Below are 13,636 nucleotides of genomic sequence, written 5' to 3'. Positions count from 1 at the left end.
AATAAATGAAAAATACCTCAAAAAATAGAACAAGTGCTTTTGTAGGGTCTTCTGGACTGGATAAATATTCAACTTGAGCCTTTGAGAAAATATTCTTTATTTCTGAGAGTTTAAATAGCAACCTTGTCAGTTCAGCCAACTGTTCCAAGTACTCTTTTTCTGTTGAGATAAAAACAACATAATAATATTTATGTTTTATTATATACATTTATATTACACATATATATAGATGAGAGTAGGGAATGCAGCATTCATAACATCCTTTTTTTAAAAAAATTCAAATTTCCACATAATTGAAAACTTTCAATTAAGTCTCTAAGGAAAGGTTTTATTTAAAACCAAACAAACATATACTTATGAATGTCCTACCCCAAAAGTTTATTCATGTAAAGCTAAATGATGCAATAAGATATCAAAGTAAATTTGGAGGATTTTTTTCGGTCCAGCCTTTGTGTGATTTATAAATGGCCATAAAGAACAGCTTTATGAAAGGCATGCCCTATAGACAACCAAAACTGTATGGATATTTTAAAAATAAAGTACAAGTATCATTTTGTGACTAATAATGTAGAGAAGAGAGGTAAAATATCTAATATAAAATGGGAGAGAATTATTCATAATTGGATACTTTTTAAGGTGTTAACAGTGTGATATCTGGTTATTTACTTTATAGTTTACTTTTTTGTGTGATCAGTTTCTTCAAGGTACAAAAATAGCTTGTCACTGGAGAGCAAGTTTTTGTTCCTGGCTTCTAAGGAAACAAGTTCTTTTATCTTTATAGGAGAGAAATTTGTCATATATGGTAACAGGAAAATATCAAGAAAAAAAAAGGCTGAAAAAGGAAATAAGTTATTATTTATACATATTACAAACATTTTATATAATATTACAAATAATTTTGTATCTCTTTCTTTTAATTTATGTAACAAAACAGGAAATTTTAAACATACTTATATATCTAGAAAGCAAAATGCCTGAAATACTTACCAACTGCCTGTCCAGGATTTATATCAATGAACAAATCATCAGGCACATAGAGGTTGTTTATGTACATTTGCAAAACGCAACGAATCCATGATCTTACAGTTAAGGCTTGAAAAGATACACAGCCTGTATGAGAAAGTGCTTCACATAACATGCTGTAAAAATAAGTTGATGGATATTAATTAAACCAAAACCTGACAATAATGTTCCCTGAGTACAGAGATTAAGAAATGAAGGAAAACATTCTAACATACCCCACTTATTAGCCTCCCTTATTTTACACACACATTAATGCAGATAGGCACTATTGAAATTAATACTACAGATACACCTAAAAAGAAATTTCACATAACTATTCTTGCTTTCATCTGTAATCTTCTAATTTTTAATTTTCCTCTTTCCACTGATGGCACACGTGTAGGGTTAAGCCAAGGGGAAGAAGGAAGAGAGAATAAGGTTAAAATGGGAAAATTGAGGAAGGGGCTAATAACTTGCAAGGTGAGATGATAATGAAGTGGAAAGTAGGAAAAAAAATAGTGGCCCTTAGAGTAAATAAAAAAAGAACAGAAGTCATGACCATTTATATAAGAAAAAGTTAAAGACAAAGTATATTTCTGTGTGAGTCTTCTAAACAATCCCATTCCCATTCCTTTCTTTCCTGCTACCCCACCCCATGGGCAGTCATTATTAAAGAATTCTAAAGTAACAACTGAAAATAAAATCTTTCTATGAAGCCAAAGGCCTGGCTAAATCTGGTATCTACCCATTTTATCATCGGGGTTAGAAAGGATGAGGGTGGTCTTAGGCTAACTATAAAGTGCTAGGTAAAGTCAGAAATTTAAATAATACATATAAGTCATAACTCTAAAAATACTGTTTTGTGGAATGCCTGGGTGGCTCAGTAGGTTACAGCTACCTTTGGCTCAGGTCATGATCTCAGGGTCCTGAGACTGAGTCCCACATCGGGTTCCCTGCTCTCCCTCTCCCTCTGCCCCTCCCCCACTTGTACACCCTCATGTTCTCTCTCTCAAATAAATAAAATCTTAAAAAAAAAATTCTGTTTTGAAAAACTTTGAAAATAAGTTGCCACAAAGAGTACACAGTGTAGAACGCAGGTTCGTCATGTATTACCTATACGACCTTCCTAAAATTACTTAACATCTTTACGTCTCAGTTTCTTCAACTGTTATTATATACCAAATATTATTTTTTAAACTAAATAAGTTAGTTTCCGTAAAACAGTTTCAGCAACTAAACAAATAAATTAGTTTCAGCAGTTTCAACAAAAGTATTTAATAAATATTAATAATGTTTGTTACTACAGAATTCTCAAGTTAGATGGGATTCTAAAAATAATCCAAATGAGGTTGAACTCCCTTACTTTTTCTCACTGAAAGCCAATGAGAAGTTGACTTAATATCTGCTTGGTGAGCTTGTCAATGAGAAGAATACCTCACCGATTGCATCCCCCTTCTCACTGACCGGCAGCTTGGACAGGAGCTAGAGGGGTCTCTTGAGTATTCATTTTATTTTCCCTCATCTTGATATTCTTATTCAAATTTTCCTGATTATACTATTTCTGTTTTAATTTTATTTATTGTGTATTTTTTCTATTGGGGTTCCTCAGATCTGTTATGTAGCAGAGCAGGAGACATAGATAAGGACACCAACGTTCAGGGCGATGAAATGTCTTGTTCATAATTGTACAAGAGACAAATCTTTAAAAATCTAACTGTGAAAGGAAAAGCTATCATTGAATCTAAAAATACCATAATAGGGCACCTGGGTGGCTCAGATGGTTAAGCGTCTGCCTTCGGCTCAGGTCATGATCCCAGGGTCCTGGGATCGAGTCCCGCATCAGGCTCCCTGCTCGGCGGGGAGCCTGCTTCTCCCTCTGCCTCTCTCTCTCTTTCTGTCTCTGTCTCTCATGAATAAATAAATAAAATCTTAAAAAAAAAAATTAAAAAAAATAAAAATACCATAATACACTAGTATCTTATAGAACCAGCAATATTAATTGCATAACTTCTTTCACAAAGGTGAGTATAGAAAGGTCATTTCAGGATGGAATAAGGCAGTCCTACAAAAAAGTTTTGAAAAGGGTGCTTAAGCAGCAAGGTTTTTGTTTTGTTTTGTTTTGTTTTTTAAAGCAGGCTACTGCCACTGTCAAACGCTGATCTATCCAAAAGCAAAAAACCACCCAAGTGAGAGTAAATGTAGTAAGATCAGTTTTTATTTGTGAAGATTCTTACTTTCCTAGTGTGCTGATCAATCATGAGTTTCTACTAACGTGCATACCTGATATCAGGTCACTTACCTATTTTGTAGGCAATGACTTAAATATCTTGCTACAACTTGGGGCCAGATGATATCATCCCAACCAAAAAGTTGCATCACTGATATAACTGGCTGAGGCTGAAGATCTGATGGAGCTGTGCTGGGCATGTCCATTGCAAGCAAAGTAAAATCTAGATTTAAAATGAAAGAAATTTATGGTGAAGAATTTTTAAAAAACGATTCCCCTTCCCCAAATTATATCAATAGTGATAAAAAGAATTCAGCCACTCAATAATAAAATGTTACATTTAGAAATGCAGAACTAACAAAAAACAAAAACTGAACTAAATTCACGATGCCAAAGAAATTTCTGTAGCGATCATCTAGATCTCCAAGAATGGGTCTAGAATTCTAGTGTTAATCATGATCAAATCTATAATGGCCTCCTCAAATTCCAAATTCTACACCCAATGTTTCTCTCATTCAAAAAACCATTTAAAAAAATGTTTCTAGCATCCATTCTCCAATGAAGCTAATGTACTTGCCACCTGCCACAGAGAAGACTTCAGTCTTACCTTAGACACTGGACAGTCGTCTATTAAAAGGCAACCTCCTATAATCAGTGGCACTCCACTTCCTTCAGAACCCACTAAGCCTAGGAACTAGAATTTCTTTGTTAACCACGTTAAACAAATATCGTTTATTTTGTGATTTCCTGGGAATTCCCAAACTTAATCTGTATTACATTAATTTATGTCTGTCAATAAATTGCTTATGAAGCACTGGTTCCTATGCAGCTCTCTCAAATGGTGGCTGTGAATTCTCCCACCCCTCTCCTACATTTGAGCTATAGATAGAGTTTGTTCCTTGGTCCCATGGCTGCTTCTAGAGCACTCTCCCTTTCTTCCTCCTCAAAACCTCCAGCTTTGACTCTCATGTCATCAGATACCAGCCACTAACTCCCCTGTTGCGTTGGCCTTGTGCTGCCTAGTTCACGTCCCCTCATTCCTCACTAACAACATCCTTTCTAGCAGCTCCTGTCATAATCCTTGATGGCTTTTCTTCTAATATCCTGGCTCTCAGTTCCTTGAACTCCCCTTCTTAATGAATCTATCTTCCATTCTATTTCAGCCATTCACTCCCATGCTGATACTGAGAGACTTTGCCATTACCGGTAAGTACGTTCTCTCTGTAATTTCCACTTCCAGGACCCCATTTTCTGGCTCCAGGTCCCCAACTCCCACCAACTATCTGATTTCACCAGGACCTACACAATTCATTGATCCTACAACTGTTCCCCTGTCCCTCGCTACCTTCACGCTTCATCTTTCCCTTTCTAGGCAGCTTGACTGCACGGTCCACTGTTATACTCGTTTGTGTATAGTGTCAACTCCCTTGCTTCTTACTTGATTCGTTGTGCTTGTCTGGAAAAAAGCATCTGTTTCATTCCAATTCTTGGTCTTCTCTCCACATGCACCTACGCCAGTATAAATGGCTGGCGAGCAACCTGGCTGACTGATCTCACTTTAGATTTATGACTACAAACTTTAAGTTGGCCAGCATTCCTGCCACATTACTCCAGTCCATTCAGATTTTTATTCTCCTGGAGGACTACCGCATACCTTCTTTACTCTCTTCGTCATCAGCTAGCACCTCCTCCCCATCCTTACTTTCCGCTGATGGCCTTACTTACTACTTCTCAGAGAAATGAGAAACATCAGCAGAGAACTTCCACAAGATCCTGCCACATCTACCCAGACGCCTCTACCTGGGCCATATCCTCTGCCTTCTCTTCTGCTACTACAGATGATCTGAGGCCAAATCCTCTATGGGATCCCATTTCTCTTGGGCATTAAAACACAAGAGACTCTCTTGCATCATCAAGTTTTCCCTCACTCCAGAACATTCCTGTCAGGATTATAAATATGCTGAAATTTCTCCTGTGCTATTAAAAAAAAAAAAAAAAATCTCTTTAACCCCACACCTCCCTCTAGCTAATACCCCCCCATTTTCTACTTCTCTTAAATAGTGATAAAAAGATTTATCTACATTTCCCATCTGCAATTCATTTTCTCTTGAATCATCTTCAATCAGGCCTTTGCTTCTAGCACTATGCCAAAACTCCTTTCCAACATTACCAATGACCTCCCTTCTTGCTATATCCAATGACCAATCTCGGGCCTCATCTTACTTGATCCATTAACAGCATTTGAGCAGTTGATGACTTTCCCCTTCCTTGAAATGTTCTGTCAGTTGATTTCCAGGGCACCACATTTGGTTTTCCTCTTGCTTCACTGGCATTCCTTTTTATCCTACAAATCTGGACATGGGAATATCCTGGAGCCCGGTCCTTAAACTTCTCTTTTCACCAACTTAATCAGCAATCCCATCCACTTCATAGCTTTACTATTTATACACAGTTTCCTAATTTAACCTCTTCCCTGAACCCTCCACTCATTATCCAAGTGCTTGCGCAACATTTTTTAGATTTTATTGGATATCTAAAAGAAAAAAAAGTCCAATATCAAAGTTCTAGTCTTCCCTCATAAAAATCTGCTCCTGCCACAATTTTCCTCATCTCGGCATATGGGGAATTCTCTCTTTATTCTGCTTACCATATCCTACTCACTTGGAAATTCTGTCAGCTCTATCTTCAAAATACTTTCTCTACCTTCAGATTGGAAATGGGACCACTTCTCACCACCCTGAGCTACCGAGTTGGCCCAAGCTGCTCATTTTTGAGTTGTTGCAGTCGTTCCCTAACTGGCCTCCTTACTGTCCATTCTCAGTCTCACAGCCAGAAGGATGCTCCTCACTCCTCTGCTCAAAACTCTTCCAACAGCTTCTAACCTCGGAGTAAAAGCCAAAGTCTTTACAACTACACACAAGGCAGAATACAAGGTAGCTCTCTATTACCTTTTGATCATATCTCTTGACTATTCTCTCTCCCTTTCTTATGCCTCATGACCTTTCATGGCTTCCCTATGGTTCGGCAAACACACCAGACATGCTCTTGCCTGTGGACTTTTGCAGAGCCTAGGTCTCTCACCTCCTTCGTTTTTGCTTAAATGGTACTTACTGAGGCCTTCCTGACTATTTAAAATTACCATGGGCCACTGGCCCTCCCTATACCTACCCTCTTTGATATATTTTTATTTTTCTCCATAGCACTTATCACCAGATATTACACATCTTGCTTACTTACTTACTTATTGTTCTCTCCCCCGCACTATATGCTCCATAAGAACATGTAACTTATATGTGAGAAAATAAATTGCAGTCCTTTTTCCCACTGGTATATCCATAATGGCAATAAAAGTGGGTGTTTGAGGCCTTTTTTAATGCAGGAAATTTTTATCTCCTAACCTATCAAGTCTTTATTTCAAAACAAACCCCAAACCCACACACATTTTACTTTATATGTATATACCATTTACTTTTAGCACCTAGGATAGCTGTGACTAAACTTGTGTGGTATCATTTTTGTTCTCTGAGAGTCAGGATGATGAATGGAAGAAAGATAAGTCATACTGGCTTCTAATGACTGCTTTGGTTAAACTGATTGAATATCAATATTTATTTTCATAGACAGTATAGTAGTTGGAAAACTGGTGTCCTGTCACAATTCTTCAATCTGTCATTGTAATGTTTTAATTATGGAAATGCTAGCAGAATTCAAGATCTTTCACAATTTATATCATTCAGTCTTTTATGTAGTGCTTTTAGCTCAGCTTTCCATCATTCACACCAGGGTAAAACAAACCTTGGTTTAGATCTTAGGTTTTAAAAAGCATTACATTCAAATACATTACATACTTTTTTTTAAAAAGACTATTTATTTGAGAGAGAGCGAGCAAGAGAGCACAAGCAAGGGGAGCAAGAGAAGCAGATTCCCCGCTCAGCCAGGAGCCCGATATGGGGCTAGATGCCAGGACCCAGGGATCATGACTGAGCCAAAAACAGATGCTTAACTGAGCCACCCAGGCGCCCCTCAAAATGTATTATATACTTTTCCACAAATTGCAATTAAATACATGTAGTTATACTGATTTCTGTCTGTCGAGTGCTTCTGCACATATTTTAGCTAAAATATCCCTTTAAGAAACATAATGATCTCTTCTTAGAAAACTGTGTATGTGCTCATATATTCAAATTCTTGCCTATGACATCATGTGATTCAGATTCCCCTAAAGCCTACGGACATGACCTTAGGCTAAGAGTCAAATTCATGAAAAATTACAACCCAAAATAGAATCTAGTAGAAGTCAAACAACATTCTACATATTTGATGTTTATTCTGATCTCATCTGGGGCTTGGTGTGAAGTGGAATTCACACTCAAGGTCTTTTGTTCTTCATACAAGTAGCTTCATCTTCTACCTAGACACCTTCACACACAATGTGAACATAAAGTCCTTGAACTAGAAGAAATCAAATGCTACTTTGCTTTCCAAATGTTGTGTGCATAAGGAAAGTTTATGTACATTCAGTATTTTTGAGATTGAAAGTTGTATTTTGTTTTTAGCAAACAAAAACTTAATTTTTACCTCTACTAAGCAGAAAATAATCAACAAGCCAAAGGAACTTAATTTAACATATGTAATTCTTTTCATCTTTCTGGTTGTCCAAGTATTTATTAGACTGTAATGAAAGAGTTTGTTACCAAGCAAACAGAAGAAAAAATTGACAGAGTCTGCACAATGAGAAGCTAATTAGCCAGTTAACAACACTGACCTGCAGCTGCATCCGCAAGTTCTGAGAGAGGCACCATCTGTGACATTCTCTGACTCTTCAAAAATGAAAAGAAATGTCTCCACAGTGCATTGGCAACTGCAGCAAGGTGGCGCTCTTTAGCCGATAATGAAGACTGCACAATTAGGTCCACACTCTCCTTTTGAAGTTCCTGACACAATTGTTGATGCATACTCCTAAAAAGAAATAAAAATATAGCTAACACCCAATAAATGCTTATAAAAATCTTCTTTAAATACATTTTGGGCTTTTAACATTTATATCATAGGAAAACTGAAGGACCGTTTTATATAATTAAAACCTTTATGCCAAGACATTATGCATTTCTGGTTATTTGATGGATGAATGATGGCATATTAAGCACCATAAAGTTAATGTTAATTACTAATGTCAACCATTAATTATATGCTTTTTAATATGTCAGATCCAAATGAGAAACAGGCAGCTTCAGAATGAAGGTCTGCATTTTGCAACTCATTATGACAAGTGATTTTACTTACAATCTAGACATGAAAACAATTTTTTAAACCATTATCTTCCGAGAGCTTTGAGGACATGGATGTACCAAGCAGAAAGTAAGTACATCTAGCTTGCTCATGTGTAGCATTTTAAACTGAAATATTTTCCTACATAACACTCTGCCAGATATAATCTTGGTACTTTGGTCTAAAAAGATCCATAATCATTTTCACATAGCAGACAACAAAAAGTTATTGTTCTTTATAAAATAGTAAAACATGAATTCAATACTGCCTAAAATTTTGATTCAAGGTTTACTTACCTATTTGCTTAATTCAAATGAAAATTTAGACATTTCTTGCAAATCAAAACTATAATGAGGTATCATAGAACTACCATATGATCCAGCAATTGTACTACTGAATATTTACCCAAAGAATACAAGAACACTAATTCAAAGGGATACATGCTATGTTTACAGCAGCGTTATTTACAACAGCCAAGATATGGAAGCAGCCCAAGTGTCCATTGACAGATGAATGGATAAAGAAGATATATACACACACATGCAAACACAAGGGAATATTATTGGCCATATACAATATACAATGGAATATTATTTGGCCATAAAAAAGAATGAAATCTTGCCATTTGCAATGATATGGGTGGGGCTAGAGTATAATGCTAAGCAAAATAAGTCAGGGAAAGAAACATGATTTCACTTATATGTGGAATTTAAGAAACAAAACAAGGAAAAAAATAGACAAATCAAGAAACAGACTCAATTATAGAGAACTGAAGGAGGGAGAAGGGTTAAACTGGTAATAAGGATTAAGGAGTACACTTGTGATGAGCACAGGGAGATGTATGGAAGTGCTGAATCACTATTTTATACCTGAAATTGATATAACACTGTATGTTAATTAACTGTAATTAAAATAAAAACTTAAAAAAGAGAAAATTTAGACATTTCTAGATCTTAACAGAAATATAAGAGGGGAAGGAAACACTAAGAGATTTTTTTAGTGATCTGGAATAGGAGGTGTTTTTGCAATATGCCCAGCCATTAATAATTTGATTACTTAAAACTAAATGTACAACCATAATATTATTCCTGTTTTTATTACTGTCACATCAATTGTGAGTAGATACAAATGCATGGACACCATCCTAAGATAGATTTGTTTTCTTTCAATTAAAGACAAAGCAGTGAAAACCGTAGAACTGAGGCAGAGACTTCCTCTGATAGTATTCTACTAAGAAAATAATTAGTACTAAAAAAAGAGAAATATTACATTAATTCTAACATTCCTGATGTTTTAAATTAATTTAGCTAGGGGAAGTGGATACTCAAAATACCTGTAACAAAATACAGAACTTAGTACATGTACCTAAAGCAATTCCACCGAAAGATCAAACTGAATCCAAGACCACATAAGTAAGTAAAAATTGTAAGTTATATAACATGAGGATACTGTGCCCCTTGACACTGGAATTCTTGGGTAATCATGAGGAACTACTTCCTACTCCTTGAGGTATTGGAAAAAAAAAGTATACAAATGCCTGGGGAAAAAGATCATAGCAAGCAATTCTCATAAAAGCTAACCAAATATCTGCTATATCCTCTCTTGTAAAAACCTGCCTGAGATGCTTTCAACTTGAACTAGTGGCCAGAGAACTATTTCAGGTCCTTTAGCTTCGAGTAAATTGAATATCAAACCACTAAAATCCATTTGGCACCTAACTTAACTGCCTACATCAACACAGAAAATTCATGACCACACGTCAACACGCTGGAGTCCAAGTAAAATAGTACCACTGTTGGCACAACCTACTTATAGCTTTTCTAAAGTGTACTGGTTTCAAAGAATAATAAATACCTTACTGTATTTGGGTAGGATGAATTGTGCTCACTATTTACACATAAATAATCCATTTTTTCACTAACTAAAACCTATTCCCTAGGGGGGATATAATTTTTGATCATCTTCTTTGAGCTAGAAATTCTTTAATTAAAGAGAACAATTCTATGAGATAGGTATCAGTAGTCCTCTTTATAGATGATGAAGATGATAGTGAGAAAGTTAAATATATCCAAAGGTCACATGGCTAGGAAGGGCTGGACCCATAATCTGAACTTAAAACTGACTCTGAAGCCCATACTTTCCTCTTACACACAAAGATGCACATTTGTCTTAGAAATTTCAATAAGCCTAAGAAAAGGAGCTAGAAAAGCCACATGTAGCTTTGCCTTGTGAAGAGGCAGGGGCAACACCAGAATTCTATACTGGCAAAAACTGTAAGCGGTACCAAGAAAAATGTATTCAAGGTAATACTGAAAAAGGCCAACAAATCTGAATCACTTTTGACCTCTCCAGACCAAAACGCTGAGGTGCCAGGGTGTACAACTAGGAGTTACTACAGGAATCTGACTCAGAGGTCTGAAAAAAAACCAAACCACTAGGTTAAAAGGTTAAATTTAGAGATTACATCCTCCAAAGCGAGACTTAACACAGCAAAAAGAAGTTCCAATTAAGTGTTAAGACATTGACCCAAAATCAGAATTGTTTTGGAAATGTGCATCCACTTTGCATTTTAGTGTATGTGCTGCTGGAAGCGAGCACTCCACTTTGCATTTTGGTTCGAAAGAAGCTTTATATCCTGGGAATATGCAAAACACTTTCTGCTTGATGGTTTGAATGTTCAAGCAATATCAGTTTGAATGAGAATGATAATCTGCTATTTTACCACAAAACAAAGTTGTTTAAGACCTTATAATAATCATTTATGTAAACTTGAACAAATCAGAGAGGGACAGATGCAGGAAATGCCCAGGATATACTGTACTATGAGTCTGAGGGGAGAATCCAATTTCTGCACTATAGCCAAAATAGCTGAAACTACCCTACCGCTTGCAGTCACAGGTGATTTTTTTTTTAAATTACATTTTCTGGATGAGAAAACTAACTACAAAAGACTACAGAAAAATAAATTTATTATATTATGTGACTGCATATCTGATGAAGGCACATTTACAGAAATGCAAATATCTACAGCAGCTCTGTCACCACAGGTAACATAAATAAAACCCAAAACATATATGAAATACATAAAGAATATGACACATTCTAGATGTCATGGCTATTTTATGAAATATTTTCTACCTTCTTCAAAAAACAGTAGAAAAATCTGAAAGTAAATTTACTGCACAGAAAGTAAAATGTAATTTCGGGTCAAAGCCAAAAAGAAATATCACAATAGTTATAGAACCTCCCAACACTTGGCAAATATTTTGAGTAAAGACAAACTTAATATGGGTTAAAATCATTTTGGAAATTCACACATGTGGAAACAGACATGCATAACCATCCCACTTACATTCTAAAAGATGCAATATAGTATAGTAGAAAATAAAATTTGCTGAATGTTAAGTTATTCAAATTGTAGCTCTCATAGAAAAAACAGCAACGCCTCGCACTCATTGGTATTTACCATATGCCAAGCACCATGTTAAATGTTTTATAAGCATTATTTCTTACGAGTTAGGTACAGTTATGATTATAATCTTAAAATGGGGAAATTAAGACAAAAGAAGTAACATGTTGGGTAACATAGCTGGTTATTAGCAAAGCTACTCAGAGCAGTGTAACCTTGAAAAAAGTGAGTAACCTCCCAATTTTCATTTTCTTAAGAGCAAAGAAGAGGAACAATCATTTGCTATATCCATGGTTAGGTTTATTGTGAAGACCGCATGAAATAACATCCCTGAAAATGTTTAGAAACCTGACACTGCACCAAGTAAATACCCAAAGTTTACCTACCTAGTTACCAGCTCCTCTTAGGCTTTTATTTTAGCTCTGGTATCCTGCCCCCTTTGGCTTACTCCTCATTATGTTCAAGCACTTTCCTGATTCTTGCATCTGACTATTCTTTTGCCCCATTTTCCAAGATCTGCTTTCCTGTTTTTATCTTTCCACTTTTTCTTGCTATGATTACACATATTCAATTATCCATCGAAGCCCCCAGAGCCCCGTCCCTATGCAGTCATGCAAATATACTGAGGCATCTATCACCTGAGAGGCACTGAGGCCTGCACCTGACCGTCGCCGCCTGCCAGCCTAGTTTCTGTAGCACACGGCTTCCTAACAGTGTAGGCAGGCTTCTGCGGCTACTTCCTGGACTACTCTGTCTAGGTTCTACTTCTAATCTCCCTTTGCTCCGGTTTCTACTGTAACTGATAATTACAGAACAAGATATGACCTCCTGTACATTACTTTCCTAGTAGTCACTGTTGCATATGTAGTATTTCTAATATTATTATGCCTCAAAAGTTAAAGAAAATTTGTCCAGTGATGGACCTGTGACCACAGAAAAAGCATAATATAATAAATGCAACTGATAAGAGCTAACAGCAAGGGATTAACAATGATTAATAGCTGAATTCCTTTTTTAGTTCTACTCTAAACCTGGCAACTTCCTTCAATCAGTATTAGTGAAAAATAAAATGGTAAGTTCTAAGTTAAAGAGTTGTTTCTAAACCACTACAGATAATTATTCCAAGTATCTGATTTAACTAATAGAAAACTGGATGGGAATCAGATTACTCTATGACCATTTTTAGTTTCAGCTAAACTCCCTAAAAAACCTTAGGCATTTTGGATCCTCTTGTCATTCTTGATCCCCTCTAAAAAATAGGGCTCTAATCTGCTTTACTACCCAGAAAGAATATAACAATCAAAGTAATAACATTACGAGAAAAAAACCCCTAGGTTTTAAAGGTAGAAGTTACCCTAAAAATCATCCAATACAATCCTGTCTTAAAAGAAAAAAAAAAAATACAGCCTCCCACTGCAAAGAGCCTCCTGCAGCTTCGAGCCTGAGTCCTCACCCCCAATTCTGCGCATGCCCCCAGTCATCAGGGAGGGGCGATGAGTCAGAAGACAAGTGAGCAAGTAGCAAGCAGCGTGGGTATGCCTTGCAATGCTTCCCTGTAATAGCTCAGTGCGTTTACGGGTATGTGGAGGAGTGAATGGATAGTGATGACTAAGTGAATATGTGAGATCAAGGCTGTTTTGACTATTGAGGGATTATGACAAATAGCGCAGCACTGGCGAAGATGCTTCCAGACACATACAATGCACTATTAAGAATAAAAGGGTTTCTCA

The 13,636-nt window shown here is 36.3% G+C and overlaps 1 protein-coding gene across 3 annotated transcripts in view; it reads right to left on the bottom strand.

Moving 5' to 3' along the window:
- Positions 1–13,636, bottom strand: part of MMS22L (MMS22 like, DNA repair protein) — a 126,236-nt gene that overhangs the window by 30,289 nt on the left and 82,311 nt on the right. For all 3 annotated transcript variants that reach the window (XM_027602056.1, XM_027602055.1, XM_027602057.1), the window contains 4 exons: positions 7,995–8,188; positions 3,302–3,452; positions 988–1,139; positions 17–159 (listed from right to left, as the gene is read on the bottom strand). In XM_027602056.1, the coding sequence (XP_027457857.1) occupies positions 17–159; positions 988–1,139; positions 3,302–3,452; positions 7,995–8,188 (640 nt within the window). The remainder of the gene's footprint in view (positions 1–16; positions 160–987; positions 1,140–3,301; positions 3,453–7,994; positions 8,189–13,636) is intronic.

The sequence above is a fragment of the Zalophus californianus genome, chromosome 7 (genome assembly GCF_009762305.2).
Source record: "Zalophus californianus isolate mZalCal1 chromosome 7, mZalCal1.pri.v2, whole genome shotgun sequence".
NCBI classification, from domain to species: domain Eukaryota; kingdom Metazoa; phylum Chordata; class Mammalia; order Carnivora; family Otariidae; genus Zalophus; species Zalophus californianus.
This window is presented reverse-complemented; position numbering and strand designations above follow the sequence as displayed.